At 37.3% G+C, this 18,979-nt stretch overlaps 1 protein-coding gene across 1 annotated transcript; it reads right to left on the minus strand.

Moving 5' to 3' along the window:
* Positions 1 to 15,826: 15,826 nt before the first annotated feature.
* LOC133519523 (uncharacterized) lies at positions 15,827 to 17,178 on the minus strand. Its single transcript, XM_061853529.1, has 2 exons — positions 16,258 to 17,178; positions 15,827 to 15,907 (listed from the first exon to the last, which is right to left on the minus strand). Exons 1-2 carry the CDS (start codon positions 17,176 to 17,178, stop codon positions 15,827 to 15,829), a joined length of 1,002 nt encoding a protein of 333 aa, XP_061709513.1.
* Positions 17,179 to 18,979: the final 1,801 nt, after the last annotated feature.

The raw sequence follows: 18,979 nt of genomic DNA on the forward strand, positions 1-18,979 counted from the left end.
TTATGGGCTATTTTCAGTTGGTTCCTAAAGGACTTGTTCCGCACACATTCCACTAATATGTGGTACACGTCCTCAATCATATTGCACTCTGAACATAATGGTGTGGCAACTTTACGCATCATGAAACCAAACTTATTTAGTGAAATGTGCCCCGAACGTATTCTTAGAGCCGTTACAATTTCTTGCCGACTGAGCGAGCAATCTATCCATGGTGTATTTATAAGTTCAGGTTGGATCGTTCTGTACCAAATACCTTTTTCTTTTGACCTTTCATCAAAGTACTCTTTCCATAATTGGCGACATTGTTTTTTAACTAATTTAATACACTCGGAAAAGAAAGGTAAAATGTTACATAATTATGGTATCACTATGACAGGCTTTGGTATTGATATAGAATCGGTATACTGTTATCTTCGATTCTGAATAGGTACACCTCTCTTTTATTGAGGATATTTGGTTTTATTTTGCTGATATTTGATATTTCATATTCCGCGGTGGTTCATTTATTATTTATACGCGTAAATGCGTCACGTTTTGTGGAGCGGAATCCATTTTTAGGGTTCCGTAGCCAAATGGCATAAAACGGAACCCTTATAGTTTCGCCATGTCCGTCTGTCTGTCTGTCTGTCTGTCTGTCTGTCTGTCTGTCTGTCTGTCTGTCTGTCTGTCTGTCCGAGGCTTTGCTCCGTGGTCGTTAGTGCTAGAAAGCTGAAATTTGGCATGGATATATAAATCAATAAAGCCGACAAAGTCGTACAATAAAATCTAAAAATTTAATTTTTTTTAGGGTACCTCCCCTACACGTAAAGTGGGGGTGAATTTTTTTTTTCGCTTCAACCCTAGAGTGTGGGGTATCGTTGGAAAGGTCTTTTAAAAGTAATAGGGGTTTTCAAGAAACATTTTTTGATAAAGTGAATATATTCAAAGATAATCGCTCCGAAAGAAAAAAAAATTGTGTCCCCCCCCTCTAACTTTTGAACCATAGGTCCAAAAAATATGAAAAAAATCGTGGAAGTAGAGCTTAAGAAAGACATTAAATGAAAACTATAGCGGACATGATCAGTTTAGCTGTTTTTGAGTTATCGCAAAAAGTTTTCCCTTCATAGTAAAAAGACTTACTTTAATTAGGTACTGATTATGCAAATTTGCCTATTTGTTTAACTCGGGTGAAAGGTACCGTTTCATCCCTTGGTTAACAATTTACTATACTTTAAGCTCCAGTTTAGCTTATTGTGACGGAAGAGTAACTACGGAACCCTACACTGAGCGTGGCCCGACATGCTCTTGGCCGGTTTTTATAGATACTACGTCGGTGGAAAACAAGCATACGGCCCGCCTGATGGTAAGCAGTCACCGTAGTCTATGAACGTCTGCAAATCCAGAGGTGTTACATTCGCGTTTCTGAACCTTTAAAAATCTGTAGACTCCTTTTTGAAGAATCCCATTAGTCCCTCAAGAAAACCTCGTGCTTTAGGCTCAGTTTTTTTTTCGTTATTTAAAAGCATATTAGAACTATTAGGATACTTATATACCAATTTATTCTTAGTGTACGAGGTACTAGATACCAAGTATACCAACCCATTCACAGTAGCTAAATCTAAAGCAATATTTTAATTTAACATGTACGATCATGCTGTAAAGTTCCGATTATCCTAAGAATGTCTGTTTGGCTGGTAAAGAACTCTGGTTTTAAGTCCGGCATTTGGTCTTATTTTGTGTGAAATAAAGTAAAAAAAATAAACAAATTCGTGGTTTGGTTACGTAGTTTAGCTGTAGGTATATACGATTTAAACTCCTTAAATAAATCCTTATTAACAAGCAAATATGGAGTGTATAAGAAGGAGGAAAATCTCTTGTATATGTTTATTGTTCCAATGTAGCCCACAAGATGGCAGAACCTACTATGCACAAGAAAACACGTGACGTGTAAATTTACATGTTTATTGTTCCGATTCAGGCCAAAAGATGGCAGACCCTCCAACGCGCACGGTCCCTATAGTTGGCGCCACAATACACCGAAATAAAATGTCAAAGACATGAGGGACAGAACATACGCAATGCGACAAAAATTAAAAACACATTTTAATATTCCTAACATCATACCACAAATAACCTACGTAATTTGGTCGGGTTATTTGTTACCTCTCCCCCATTACATCTCTATATTATACCTCTATGGTTCATGTAATCCATGAGTAGTGTTAGTAGCAGCTCGAGTCTTTTGAGTCAAAATTGAAGAACTCGTCGTAAAAACAGCTTAGAGGCTCAAGAGCTTAAAAAACTTCTGAGTCTTTTAAGTCCCGAGTCGAGTCCTTTATTGAGTCTTTTTTAAGCGCAACTCAAAGAACTCGAGTCTCCGGATATATTTATCAACAATTTCAACAACAACAACAATCAGTCAACTATTTTATAGGTTTTACCTAAACAACAGTATAGTAAATAGGCGTTATTGTATGATTTATGTTATGTACAGTCAGCATCAAAAGTAGCGGATCAAATAACGTTTCATAAGTAACTACCATTCTGTAACAGCTTAACAAAAAGTGATGACTTTAATATAGAACAACTAAGACTTTAAAAGATATACTTATGAACGCGAATTTAAGAAATGTATCTATATTTGGAAAAGTTACCCGGAATATCAGATACTTTTGGCGCGTTGTTTCATCCGCTACTTTTGATGCTGACTGTACATCCATTAATTTTACATAAAGACAATCCATTTCGAAGTTATTTGATAAAAAATACAAGTTCTCCGAAAAGGACTTAAGTCTCTACTAAAGACGCAAGTATCTAATAAATTGAAAAAAACTAGAGTTTCATCTTAATTATGAGAGTCTGAAAAACTGAGTCGTGTCTTAAAGCAGAGGACTCAAAGGACTTAAGTCTTAACCCACACTATCCATGAGCCTACCTAGCACCACCGGAGAGATTAGGAACTATTATTTAAAGCTGAAAGCTGGTCACTTTTGTAACAGTTCTGGCAATAAGTGATCGTCGTCCTTACTCTACCGTTAATACAAGCAACTTTTGCTGACTTGTCAACCAACTGTCAAATGAGAGGTGTTTTTTCTTATTTTAAATTTTTAGCTTTGAAAACAGTGATTCGCGCGGAATGATGGGCGCTAGGTATGTTAGATTAGTCTGTTTTATATACTACAAAGTACTACACTATACTACACTATATATTTTCTGTGCAAGAAACAAATGAGCGTTCCATAAAATTTCATAATTTAAAAAACAGACTAGCGACATTTACCCTTCCCGGTGCAAAGTTAGATGGTTTCACAGCACGTAAAAACCGATGAAATTATACCGTGTTCACACTTTCACACGTTAAAAGCAAACTTGTCAGGCACAAAGAGGCAATTTCCAAACAAAAAGCATACTTAAGTCGGCGATGTAGATAGGACTAGCGAGCGCTATGTCATAGATTACATAATACTACATGAAAAGCAGATACTTCACTCTCATTTCATTTCATCCTTAACATTTTTAATTATAGCGAAAATAGCATTCAGATGCCATCTTATTGGTATAAGCTATTTAATATGTTCCTTACTTGAAAGGGTGAAGCCATAAATATTATTTTGACAACGGATATGGAAACATCCCTATCTACAAAAGGGTAATTTTATAATAATGTTATCTTACTTTTACAGTACTGGGACAATCTTACACAAATAGTTCCACAAAAAGTTCAAAAATGCTTGTGTAGGCATGTCATGTATCTACCACGACTATTGGGTGAATCAACTTTTTGTTGTCACTCGTTGTCATAGTAACATTCTCTTTGGTCCTCTTGAAATGATGGTTTTACAGTTTTAAAATTAACTAAAAATACTTTTTTGTGATTTAAGTTTAGTAATAATTATAAATCCTTTTCATAATATATCATTTTATTTTATTTTATTATTCAAATTAGTTACACAGCATTACAGTATTACTACTAAGGCACTGCGAACTACAAAACATATAAAAAAAATACAGAGATACGAGATAAAACAAATACATAATAACAAATACAATTTAAACATTGGATTTGGGCGAGTTGGGCGACGACGTAACTGCGTGGCTCCGTAGCGTCGTCTGACTTAGCGTAAGATTCGCCAGGTTGCCCCGGAACCGCCGAAACACACACCCTTCGGCCAGAAGTCCGCGCTTGTAATAGTGTCCAGCGTGTGTGTGTAGCTTGTAGTTGTGTAGTGTGCAGCGGCCGCGGCATGGCCTATATCATACCAGTGAATATGTACTTATGAATAGTATTCAGTGTATATACCAGTTTTTCTCAGAAACTATTTTCTACTATTCTCCCCTAACTGATGGGACAAAATAACACCAACACCATTATTGGATAAAACAGACTGCATATAATACAAATTAATAAAATGTAAATATAGGTACAATACAAACTGAAACTAATTAAAAACTAAAAATCTATATCTAAAGGGCATAGTGCCAAAATACTGGGAGCATTTCCTCGCTGAATCGCGACGCTTCTTTAAATTGACTGTAATCGTTTGAAAATAACCATTTTCCGCAGTGGCGTATCTGCTAAGCGCCAAGTTTTTATTGAATCTATGGTTGCACTAGCACCTGCGATCAAGAGTGCAGCACGCAAACTTCCGACATTCTAACTAGCACAAAGTTGTTAAGGCTGCATTGATTTTATACCTGCAATGTCGAACTCTGCTTAAGACTCTTCATAGACCTACCCCCTTATTCATAAACATCTACTAATGTTAACAAGCCGCTAATAATCGTTTTTCCCTTTCCGACGTATTGTAAAACAAATAACTATTTCATTTCAACACACTTGTTCACTTGGGCGTTATCTCCCAATGGTAAGTGAAGGTATTTTATTCCATGTGTTCAAAGATTTAGTTCTAGAGTTTTGAGCATTACCATTAGTCATTCGAACCAAGTCGATTGTATTTTTTTAATTAATACATAAAACACAGTTGAAATGATAGGGTACAATCGCCATCTGATATATCGGAGCGGCCCAAAGTGCTCACAAATATCTGAACACGCGTCTATTGTCAAGGTATACCTTGGCTGCACCGATATATCTGATGGCGACTGTACATTAACAATACTTATAAACTTTAAATATTAAAATTAACTTGAAACTAAATAAATTAAAACTAAAAATAATTAATAATAAAGCTTGACTGCAATAGTACATTACGATACAAGTGCGAAAAATAGGAAATTCGAAACGAGTGGCGATAAATTAAAACACGACCGAAGGGAGTGTTTTAAATCGACACGAGTTGCGAATTACCTATTCGCACATGTATCGTACAACGTTTTACAGTACATATGGCCCTTTAAATGTTCGACACAGTAACATAATATGCTACTTCTCGCACTAGTGCTATAAAGTAGCCCCATATGTACTGTAAAATAATATTTAACTTAAAATCAATTTAGCCATTCAGCGTGGGAATGTAGCTAACCTTATGGGCACCCTTCGGCAGGGACGGCAGGAGACAGACCTAGGGGGCTTAAGATCTTAAAATACCTATCCTATAAGTCCCCTGTTGCTGTATAACTAATGATGGATGGATAACGCATAGATTTATGTTTTTCCGTTAGTTAATATGGTTAAAAGCAAAATTCATCATGAAAGTTATTGTAACACAGTATAACGAGCCTTCATTATAAAGGATCTAAATCAGCAATTCAACTCAAAGCTTTGAAATATACACTGCATTTTACGCTGGACTTACAAAATTGCTCTAGTTTTGCATTTGAGTAAAAACTGAAATAGTCCGCCAAAACCGTTAGAGTTCGATGTATGAATGCAGAGATAATTTATTCATCGAATGGTCAGGCCAATTCGAATGTACACTCACATCAGAATTATATTGGAATCATGGTTATTTAGTTATCGTCCATATCGCCCGCGTCGATACATGTACGGACAAGTGCGAGCGCAATGCACGATGACTGAATGACATCAATAGATCGTGTCATTCACGACAACGCGGCCTTGACTCATATTGCCATGTTATTAAAGGTTAGATTTGACAAATCTGCGCGTCATCGTGGATGACACGAACTATAGTCATTCTGATATCTGTGCGTTCGAATTCTGGGTATCTCGGTCTGTGAATTTACTGCAAGGATCGCTTTTAAATTTTCAAGAATAGCCGCGGAACGGTGGAACAAAGGCAGCTTTATCGGACGGTAAAGAGAGTAAAATGTGTCCAGTGCACGAAACTGTGTATAGCGTCACCGTGGCCGCAGCCATCTGGAGACCTTTATGCAGTAATGGAAGTATTTAAGCGGGAAGAAAACACTAAACACTAAAAAAATATGATCTATCGAGCACATATTAAAGTGATTTTCATTAAGATTAACTGCTTTATACAATATCAATAAATGTTTGAGAAAAGAGTAAAATACAAAACAGTAACGTTAACTGGTTGAAAATTTCTAAGGATTGAAAAAACGATGAAAATAAACGAACAGTCACTGCATTTTAGCTACTTAAAACAGTACAATTTACTGTCTTTTCGGAATAGTAAAGTTTACTGTTTTGTTCGATAGGCCCATATGTTTAAAGCATTCAACGTTAATGCAAATCCAATTATTTTAAATGACCGGTTTGGCCTAGTGGGTAGTGACTCTGTCTACGAAGCTGATGGTCCCGGGTTCAAATGGCATGGGCATGTATTTGTGTGATGAGCATGGATATTTGTTCCTGAGTCATGGGTGTTTTCTATGTATTTAAATATTTATAAATATTTATATATTATATATATATCGTTGTCTAAGTACCCTCAACACAAGCCTTATCGAGCTTACTGTGGGACTTAGTCAATTTGTGTAATAATGTCCTATAATATTTATTTATTTATTTAAATATTTTTATTCAGTGTTCTTTTTCCAAATGAAAATTCAATTTCGGGAGAAAACGTTTTCTACTAACAAAATCTTAACAAATCACTTTGATTTTGTTGTCGATCGCTTTAGCATAATATTATTGTAGGTTTATAGGTTTCGCTTAATTTTTAACCTATAAATCTAGTTTTTCACTTTGTCAATAACATACCAGAAATCATGGAGAATGAAAATATTTTCTGTTTTTGTAAGGACGAGTATATCGTATAGTTCCCTCTTAAGAGGGGGCGTACAGCCAGAAATTAGAAAGAAACAAGACATATGGCCACATGAAACTTGCGACGAAACATAAGGCCTTCGTGCAGGTTTATAGCAATACTTTTGTTTAAAATTTTGTCAAATCCCCCGGCTATATCACAAGCTATTTAATATTAAGGGCCCGTTTTACAATGTCCAAATAAATTAACTGCCAGATATAATTTCCTACAAAACTTAGCACTTTATCTACCAGGTAAGCGTAACTGAAGATTGTGAAACGGAAACGATGACTTTATTCGTCAGATAAATGGCAAGTAGCTTATTCAGGACTTTACTTCGACATTCTAAAACAGGCCCTAAGTAAAATTATACTGATATGGTATCCAGTTTAACGATATACGTATAACTGAAAATGAATAAAAATTAAACATGTAGACGACCGGTCTGGCCTAGTGGGTAGTGAGCGCTTGAAGCCGATGGGCTTCGATCCCCGGTAAGTGCATTTATTTGTGTGATGAACACAGATATTTGTTCCTGAGTAATGGGTGTTTTCTATGTCTATAAGTATGTATTTATCTATACAAGTATGTATATCGACGTCTAATACCCATAAGTTAGCTTTGCTTCCTACAATATTGGCGCCATGTTTATCGGATGCTTCAATTTGCCGGCAATATTTTAAACGGCCCGAAACGATCTAAGCAGCGAGCAGCTGCAGTGTTGCAATTTTAATCCCTCGTACAAGAAAGATGGCTCGAGACGGCAGGGAGCGAGAGTGTGTTTAGTAAATTAGTACACATGTGCAACTTGCAAAAGGATTCCACAAAGTTAAGAACATTTTTGGAATCTTTTGGAATTTCGCACTACCACTATAATATTTTGTAAAGTTCACCTCGCCATAGAAGAAATATGAAAACTATCAAACATCTTTCCATGTGTAAAGTTTAAAATTTTGGGATTTTTTACATCTACAAGTTTATTTTTAACCGACTTCAAGATTTCAAAAGGAGGAGGTTATCATTATCAATTCGGTATGTTTTTTTTTTTTTTTGTAAATGTTTGTTACTTCATAACTCCGTCATTTCTGAACCGATTTTGAAAATTATTTTTTTGTTTGAATCTATCTATATATATATATTAGTCCCGTTTTTCTCAAAACTCAGTTCTGACGATGGGGTCCATGAGGCATCGAGGGAACTCCTCAAATGTTAAAGGCATATATATAGTGATCTTAGTATTTTCATCATCAAATCAAGCCATTACATTTGTAGAAGTGACATTTGATGAAACGGAACTGCTGATGATGAACAGAATAGAACTCTTCAACACCGCATAGTTCACGTTTGGCAATTTGCAATTTGTTCTCTTCGCATGTTTGTGAAGCTGTCTCTGTCTGTGTCTGTTTGTCAGTTGTCGGGTGTCAGACCGTCAACATCTCCAGCATCTCCTGAGGATGCCTTGTAGAGAGGCGAAACACGTGTCGAGTTTTGTACTTTTGGTGGTGGGTTGTTATATTTATTTGCGTATTTATTTTTGCGGTGGGAGGGTGGGAACATTAATTGCATGTAAAAATACGCAAGTAAGTATAACGGGTTAGCACTGATTGACTAACACGTTATTTTCTCGCGGATTAGCAAAGTAATATTTCTTGTTTTAATCACTTTGTTGTCCGTCCGTCCGTCTGTCTGTCTGTCAAGACCCTTTTTCTCAGGAACGCGTGGAGGTATCAAGCTGAAATTTCTATCAAATACCTACTCAGGTCTACTGTCCCTTGGAGCTGTGAAAAATCAAACTTCTAAGCCAACGCAATCAAAAGATACAGCCATTTATGCCGCAAATTTCTGCAAGTTTTCGACACTCGTAAGGGATTCAAAACCTACAGGGTAGGTACATCCCGTGAACTCAGAATCTTGAAATTTGGTACGAAGCAACGTCTTATAGCACAAAATAAAGGAAAAATTGCGAAAACTGTAAATTTTTAGTTACATCATATAATAAAAATATTTTTAATAATTGATATGTCTCGATTGTCGTGATGGGTGAATTTTTACTTATATACCTACAGGTTTGTACGGAACCCGTGGAATGCACTACTAGTCGTATAATAAGCCGTCTCACCCGCACTTATCATTACAATACCAAATTGTAAAATCAGAATACCACTTCGGTTCTAGATCAGCTGCACGGGGTTGCTATTAACCTAGAGAGCTATAAATAACTCCGGCGTCTGCAAGCGACCGCGACTTTGTAAATCTTGGGGAAACGGCAGGTACTTTTAGTATTGGTTACATAAGTTTTTATATTTATTTCTCTTTAAACACAGGACAGCCTTAGGCTAGATTCACACAGCATTACTTTTTCCCGTATACCGTATACCTACGGGATTTTATCGAATACCGTAGTGACAGCAGAATTTTTATGGCGACGTACAAAATCGTTCACACGGCTAGGCGGCTTTCCCGCATAGTCGCCTTACACAAACCATCAAAGCCACTAGCTTTGCACAAATTCACCAAGAAGGCTTGTGTTGTGGATACTCAGACAACGATATACGTATATACCTAGGTCAAATAGTTAAATACATAGACAATACCCATGACACAGGAACAAATATCTGTTCGATCTGATTCGAACCCAGGACCATCGGTTTCATAGGCACTACCGACTAGGCCAGACCGGTAGTTAAAACGGGTTTTTGAATCCTTATCATGATAAACAAGCACATTACCTGACAGCGGACACCGTCTAAGCTATAGATATAGGAAGAAAAGGCAGATCCACGCTGGAAGTAGGTACTAAGTATTTATTTTTATATTAGAATCTTTGTTGACCTATAGAATATAAAATTTTCAAGTATTTTAAAGGTAGATTAGTCCACCTCCTTTTACCTAGTTACGTAAATTAACTAACTTATTAGTTACTCAGCGACTCAAAGAGAGTCTTGGCCTCCGAAACAGGAGCTTGCCACATTTCTCGATCCTGCGCCGCTTCCTGCCAATTATCGGCTTGGAGCTGCCACAGGTCCGCTTCAACGCTGTCTCCCCAGCAGTATCGGGGTCAACCCACCGGGCGGCCCCTAGTAGGGCTTCCCAAGTACGCCAAGAGGCCAGCCCGATCCTCTTCCATTCTAAGTAGGTGGCCGAACCGGCGAAGTCTGTGGTATTTGGTTTAAGATAGGTAGGTAGGTAGTAGACTAGGTAGGTAGGTAAGGTAGTAGACCAGGTAGGTAGGTAGTCAGGTAGTCTTTCCTTAATTGCTAGACTTAACAATGTTTGTCGCTTGCCAAGAACGAAGCGTGACAGTAACTTTATAAATCTATTTGAACAGTCTCTAACGAATCCTAGTTTCAATTAAAACTTTGTGTCATTAATTAGCAGTCATAATAGTTACATAAGCGTACCTGGAGTATTAATCATCCGGCTACGTTAATTAACCTTCTTAAGGAGACTTTAACTTTAAAACGATTTAATTTTGAGACGGATGACAAAGAAATTGTGAACGTTTAAAAACTAGCGCGATTACTGGACCATGCGGCCGGGGAGATTAAATTGTCTCCTTTGAGACATGTCTCCGTTTAGTTAGGGTTGCTAACGTACAGGAATTGTGCTGATGTAACTAGAGGGCTAGTCAGGATGATAACGCCAAATTAAAAGAAAAATGTATCGTAATGATAGATGCTTCGAAAAGTCACGTGACTTAAATTTCCATACATCATTCAATTTTCGATTAGAGTTTTCTATCAATGGTTGTCATTTTGGCTAGGCCATTTTATTTATTTCATGAAAGACAATTACATAATAAATTTGCATTGATGTCAAAAATATAAGAATTTCTGTCATGATCGCCAAAATAAAATAAAAATGAAAATAATAACAATACTAATGAAATAAAATTATAGCTCCAATAAGGATTTTCAATACAATTAAAATAACAGTAAGTAGGTAAATACTTACAAAATCCAAAATATAAATGTACAATGTCAAAACTTACGAAAATACGAGAACAATAAAAATAAAAACGATGAATTAATAAAAGAACACAAATAATATCTCTCAATAAGAATCGTTAACATACAACAATATAAACAACAATGAAATAGTATCTCCCAATAAGGATCATCTGTATGATAAAGAAAACAATGTCAATAAAAAACAATAAGAATAAAACAATTTCTGAATCAAAATGTCAATTCCATGAACTCATTTATTGAGTACTTGGCAGTCAATAAAAAGGTAAACACAGTCACAGATAATAAAATATGACATTGATGCATCAAAGCGGTTTATTTACAAAGGGCCTACCGGGAAACGCGAAAATCGAAATTGAGTTATCTGCCTTTTCATCGCTCGAATATGCAAGAGTGATAGAGAGGTTAGATAACGAAATTTCGATTTTCTTGTTTCGCGGTAGACGCTCAGATTGTGATTGATTGTGGTAGTGGCGCCCCCTACGTAGAGATTCGCGTAATATTCCCTATTTAAATTGTCGTGAGACATACTAACATCAAACTATTTCTCCGGATTACACTCACGTCACGTGTTTTCGCGCGACATGTTTCGGAGAGCCTAGGTCTCCTTTCTCAACCACTAACAGTGCGAGCAGCGTTCACGACGGCACGTGAGTGGAATCCGTAGAATTAGTTTAATTTTAATAAAAGGAAGTCACAAAAAATTAAAGGCAGCATGTGACAACCCTACATCAGCTGTCTCAGTCCACTTTAAACTTGCCATAAGGAAGTTCGGCGCGATCCTTAGAGCATTTAACAACTGGAGACGCCTTGTCTGTAATTTCCTGTACAAAATAGTCTGCCGATTTTGCGGGGGAAGGGGCACGTCAAATGCATGGCTATTTGTACGTAATGTATTTAATAGCCATGACAGATAAACGTCAGTCCATACAATAAAAATGACCAACCAAAATGCGATTTCTGATTTCATTCGGCGAGGTTTTCGACAGAGGTAAGCTCTTTAAGGCGACTCTGGTTGTTAAATGCTCTAAGGTGCGATCATCTCGTTATCTTCGTAGTTTATTTCCGAGACAACTTACTCTGTGTTTCTTTACTATTTAAACTCGTCACAGGTACTGGAGAAAATAAAGTTACTATTAAGTAAACCCATTTGTGTAAGTATCTATAAGTCGCCTGTTTTTAACTTTTCTTAAGCGTTTTTTTATAGAGTTGAATCGTCTTGTAGATGTTTTTTACTTTTTAATCTGTTGATAGTTAACAAGATGAACGCGAAAAAGTTTAAAAGTTCATTATCATCGACATCATTTTTTTTATGTTAGCAGGGGGCGTGAGGAACACAGGGGCAAAAGGGACACTTGTAGATAATGATACATAAATATACCCCTTTGGCCCGGGTATCCTTGACCGAGAAACTAACATACCAACAATATTATTAACCATAACGGTTTGTTATTACTTGGCCTGTACGTATAAAAGTTTAGCTAAAGCCCCTCTTGCGTGTGTGTATTGTGTGAGCAGTTTACAAAGACGCATAGGTAATAAATAACTTGACATTTACAACAATTAATGTTATGATCTTCATGAAAATTATAATAATGATTATCATAATATAAATTCATGAAGATTGATATAACATAATTTATTTTGTAATTTATCAGGTATGAATGGCTTCATGAATGAAAAATATTTTTGTATATTTGTTTAATAAAAACGTTAAATAATACGAAATTAAGTAGGTAATCCAAAAATGTGAAATCCACATATTGTATTTCTTAAAAAAAATTTTTTACATAATTTTTAAGTCCCTAATGTAGGTACTTATGTTAAATACTTTTATTAGATTCCTTGTTATAACGAGAAAAAAAGGCAACTGTATAAATATACGCAATTATTTTTACAGCGTAAATAACGGAAACTTATTTTCAGGATTTTTTGCATACATTGTGGCCCAGCTTTGTGTGTTGTGACGTCATAGGCGGCGCGCTTTTTTATGTGGAGTTTTACTTGCGGTGCGCGAGTCACATTTATTTTGGCAATTTGGAAGTTTCTGGGGTGCAATAGACAGCAGGTTTGAGTATTAGAAACATTTGAATTTCACGGGAAGTAGAATCGATTGACCTCCTCCTCCTCGCGTCGGTATCCTCATTGCTGAGGGTCGTGAAGTCCCAGTGGAATCAACTTTCTTCTGACGTTATCTCGCCATTTGTTTCGGCTCTTGGCCTCGTGTAGTGCAACGTGCAGTTGGGTGTCTAGGGTGGAACGGCTCTGATCTGCCCATCTTGTTGGACTGCGACCTCTTGGTCGTTTGCCATCAACCTTGCCAGTAACGTGTAAAGTGTAGGTATATTTTATGAATAAAATATTGAAATTGAAATAACGATGGTTCACGGTTGTGGTCTACTTTCCTGGCTATGTGGCCAGAAACTCCATAATTCTGCGTAAACAGATGGTTTACAATCTGGTCTTGATGTTCAGTTCGCGCAAGATAGTTCGCGTTTGTATGGAAATAATCGATTGACATTTTCGAAAAAATTCATGCATATAGCTAATTGGAATTCATAAAATAAAACACGCAATCTAAAAAAAAAAAGAAAGGTATGGGCATTGTGAATGTCATCTCGCTTTGTGTGGTAGGGCACAGCCAGTGGATGTCATTCCAGATCTAGAGCAGAGCCCAACTGGGGAAGTACCTCCACCTTACAGGAAACAGCAGCCAAATAACACTAGACCCTACTCATAGTGTTGTGTTCCTGCCGGTGAGTAAGGTTGCCAGAGCTCAACGAGGGGGGCGGGTTTAGGGTCGGCAACGCGCATGTAACTCCTCTGGAGTTGCAGGTGTACATAGGCTACGGAGACTGCTTACCATCAGGCAGGCCGTATGCTTGTTTGCCACCGACGTAGTATAAAAATAAACACCTTATCCTAACATATCCTCCCTGCATCGTACTCGGTTCAAAGGTCGCAGCTTTCCCCCGCTGAACTAAATTAAATTATAGTGCACACTTGAACAAAAACTTCTAAGCAAAGTAAATAATGACTTTGCAAACTTTACGTTATATTACAAATATCGAATATGAAACGACTATTCGAACGCTGAATGAGAGGGGCTTTAGATAAATTTTTAGGGTTCCGTACCAAAAAGGTATAAAAGGGACCCTTATGGTGCGACTCTGTCCGTCCGTCTGTCTGTCTGTCTCTGTCACATCGCTAAATATCTCGAGAGCTCTTTTTCTTCAGCTATCGATTTGAAATTTGGAATCCTTTTGAACAACGCTAACCCGGACACATTTAAAGTATTATTTTTATATTTTATTTTTATTAACTATGGAAAATTCCCAATATGAAGAGCGGGAAAAAATTCAAAGTCTAGTGACTAGGTCGAGTGGGGTATCATTTGAAAGAGCTTAAATTGTAACTTCCAAAACATTTATTTATTTCTTTACTTTTAGTTAAAAAAATAATGATTTATGAAAAAAATACCATACCCTTGAAATAATATGACATTTTACACATAATATTAACATTACTATAAATTTTACAGGAAAAATATAATCAGACCTCTATCTTGGTAACATTTTTTATAATAAGAAAAAACATTTCCGAATTCGGTATGTAACATAACCAACTTCACGTGTGTTTACTAATCTTGAAATTTTTAAGAGATTACATTAGTGACACCTTTTCCAAATAAAAGATCAATTTTAGAAATCGGTTTACATGAGAGTGAATTATCCTCGAATAACCAACATACGTGCATTACATCGAGCAAATTAGTTAGATAATTTTCCGCTAGATGGCGCTGTACATAATTATACTTAGTATACGTACTTCTGATCAAGTCTTTCGCCTTTATAGTTACACGAGATAATTTGTACGGAACCCTCGGTGCGCGAGTAAAACGAACTCGCGCTTGACCGGTTTTTTACCTACATATAGTCACCTAGATCGCGTTTCCTTGTTCGAGAAATTTGCAGATCACTAGCTGTACATACATTAAACATTCCTTATAGCTTTGCCACAGTCGTGAATAAAACTGGGAACCACGAGATGAATCAAGTAGCGAACGAGCTAAAATTTCGTAGGTAAAATCAAAATTCACGGATTTTCATCAGCATTGGCGAAATGGAAAAATTGGTCAGCCTCCATTTTGATTTGATTCCACTTTGATATGAATGCCAAATTTTGTTCATGGCTATATTTCCGTACGTCTCTACGTACGGAAATAACTCTTTACTAACTCTTTAGTATAGCTGGTTGTATAGCTTATAAAAAAAATGTTTTTTGCTTGACGACCGGTCTGGCCTCGTGGGTAGTGACCCTGCCTATGAAGCCGATGGTCCCGGGTTCAAATCCTGGTAAGGGCATTTATTCGTGTGATGAGGATGGATATTTGTTCCTGAGTCATGGGTGTTTTCTATGTATTTAAGTATTTATAATTATTTATTATATTATATATATCGTTGTCTAAGTACCCTCAACACAAGCCTTATTGAGCTTACTGTGGGACTTAGTCAATTTGTGTAATAATGTCCTATAATATTTTATTTATTTTACCACGGACAAAAAATGGTCACAACACAATACACACACTTTATTAACTTTTGTAAAAGTAAAATATAAAGGTGTTCTAACTAAATACTCTTACGTTTAATCCACAATTTTTATTTACGTTAAGCTGCAAAGTTGTTGAATAACGTGAGTGTTTATATTATTTATAACCATAAAGCTATTTAAGCAAGTAGTTCGCATTTAGCGAAGTTCGCTGGCTAATCGGCAGTTTGTAATATTCTGGTCGTATATCATCCGGAAGACAACTCGGCGGCTAACTTTCTGGATTAAGGTTTAAAAATAGCTGAGTAGTCAAGGTAAAGTAAAATTAAATTAAATTAATTAATTAAATATCATTTATTTTCAGGCAACTATGGCCCATATATACATACCTTACAGACTAACATACATACAATAATAAAAATCTTAAAATATAAATATCATTTTGACGACGCAGTTTTCGGTTGCGCCGCCTGTTCTGGTGCGGGATTCGGCAGATTCCCACGAAACCGCCGAAATATCACACCTTTCGGCCAGAAGTCTGCGCTCGCGATGGTTTCCAGCAGCGGCCGCGGGACGCGCACCACAAACGAGCTGAAGTGCACGTAATGCCGCGATCGCAGCTGGAATACTTTCAGCTCGTAACGAATCTTCTTGCGGACATATTCCACCACATCTTCTGCCGTGGCGGAAACATGCAGGCGCGAAACATATAGCGCCGTGTTCGGTGTGGCAACCCTCAGGCCAGAAGCAATATCCGGCTCTGCCGTGCCACACTGGCTCTTGCGAGGCGCCTTGCGCGGCCTCCTCTCCTTCGACGCCTGTGTGAATCCTTTCTCGGCGCGGGGTGGCTTCTCATCACGAGAAACATGTTCAGGCACCCTTGAAGGTGCTTTTCTCAGTTTTGCAGCAGCAGCGTAATCGCGATGTGGAGTCGCTGATACACCAACTGGAGCAGTTGACGGCAAGACACGACGCGGCGTGCGGGGTGCGGGGGGCGGGCCGGCGGGGACAGGCGTCATATCGCTCGTTGCTGACCCAGCATTGCACATAATTGCACGCGCATCACTACCCGAGCCCAAGTCAGTGGCCTCGTGTGACCTACATTCCGAAACAGTGTCACGAAGCGTCGCCACCTCGACACGAAGTTCACAAATGGTTTTATTTGCCACCTCTAACTTGGACTGCATCTCAGTCAGACTTGTCTTCAGGAATGTTATGTCCTTCAGCAGCCTGGTGACGTCGACGTGATCGAAGGTAACCGGCGGTAACCGGTCCAACCGCTTCGCAACGAAGGCAGGCACGTCGTCTGGATCGGTCTCCTTCAACACTTTAATTATGTCCTGGAGACTCTTCACACCCCCATCCCTCCGACGGGATGGCATCTGGTCAGTTTTGCCGAGCGTCTGGAAGAGTAGCGCCTTGCCACTGCAAATATCGTCTTCACTGAAACTTGATTTGCAGATCTGCCTGATGCTGACTTCATCCATGGTGTCTATGGCATTCTGTACGAACGCCAGTAACTCATTCGCTATGAGTTGTTTCGAACCCATTGCGAAAAATACGGGGCAGCGACCTAAGTCGCGCCGATCGCGAATAAATATAAATTATTCGATAATATGCTGCTGCATATTTTATGCGCGTCCGATTCTAAGCGCGCACAAATCAGCACTGCAAATCAGTAAAGCAATACATACTTTAAAATGTGTACTAAACATTTTATATATACCTATGGTAGGTACCTAATTTGTACAAATGTCTAAAAACGGTTATTTATATGTGGTACAGTCAAGTGCAAAAATATGTATCGAATAAATCGTCTCATAAATATGGTACTACGCTCTTATTACACTGGAATAAGATGCTAGGGGACATATTTTTGAGTAAGATGTGTGCACCCATATTTTTACACTTGACTGTACCTACCTATGATATGTCGCTATAGAAGGAATATCTCTTATGTTTTCAAATTTTTAATGGTTTATATTTGGAAGCATATTGGTACCAATGATATTGGCCTATTGTCATACCAATTTTCACAATATTGAACATTTTCCAAAAAACGAAACGACAGAAAAATTCTATCTAACTACCTATTGAAATTGCTCACAAAATCTCTCGAGAATCGGTTAAGAGGCAACAGGAGTGGTCATTTCTCCATACAAACGTACTCGACTGTTTCCTCCGTGGTTTTTGAAGCTAGAGCAATGATTTTTTCAACACATTATTATTATTAATATCTGTATCGTACTGTTTTGCTTTTTTGATATTTTTGTTCCTTGAGGCGCTAGTGCACTTCAAATAATAATTGCAAAAATGACATAATTTACTAGGCTGCAAAGAGAAGCATGGTATTCAAAACTGACATCAATTAGCCTAAAAAGCAAAACAGTACGACACCGATAATTTCAAAACTATTTAGAGTTTTAAGAGCCGCTTCCGATAGCGAAACGGATATATTCACCTAAAATATTTAAATCACAGCTCCTGTATCCTCTTAAGAATTGCGACCTGTAGAGAAAATCTGGAAATACGAAAGTAGATTGTCCGAGTCAAAACAGAGACATTTGTTAACGCTCCCGTCAGTAAATAATTAAATATCTACATAGAAAACGACCATAACTCAGGAACAAATATCTGTCGTCATCACACAAATACATGCCCTTACCGGGATTCGAACCCAGAACCATCGGTTTCATAGGCAGGGTCACTACCGACTAGGCCAGATCTGTCGTCATGATTTTTTGTACCATCTTTTAAACACAATTGAAAATTAGTCTTAGTATTAGTCACTTTATTAGTCTTGTGATACAGCGAGGAAATGCTGCTAGCATCTACGGCACCATGCCGCAGGGGGATAGTTTTATTATATTTTAAGTCTATTTTTATTTATTTTTAGATCTAGGTTTTATGTTTTGTAGTTTATTTTTTAGTATATTTACCAAATTTAATAGCTGTTAAATTAATCAAATTAAATTTTAGTTTTAATTTTTTAATATTTTTTAAGTTATATCATATAGGTTGTTTATATTACTTAAATGTTGCATTGAAAATTAACATTTATTTCCGACGTTTTGACGCAAGGTCAAATGTCGCGCGCAGATTTGTCAAATCTAACCTTTAATAACATGACAATACGAGTCAAGGCACGCGTCTTCGTGAATGACACGATCTATAGAACCGCCAAAAATTATGATTTAATATGTGTTCAAAAAAAGCGCTGGTAGCATAGTGGTAAGGGCGTGCGACTTGCAATCCGGAGGTCGCGGGTACCAATGAGTTTTTCGGAACTTATGTACGAAATATCATTTGATATTTACCAGTTGCTTTTCGGTGAAGGAAAACATCGGGAAG

The sequence above is a fragment of the Cydia pomonella genome, chromosome 7 (genome assembly GCF_033807575.1).
Source record: "Cydia pomonella isolate Wapato2018A chromosome 7, ilCydPomo1, whole genome shotgun sequence".
NCBI classification, from domain to species: Eukaryota; Metazoa; Arthropoda; class Insecta; order Lepidoptera; family Tortricidae; genus Cydia; species Cydia pomonella.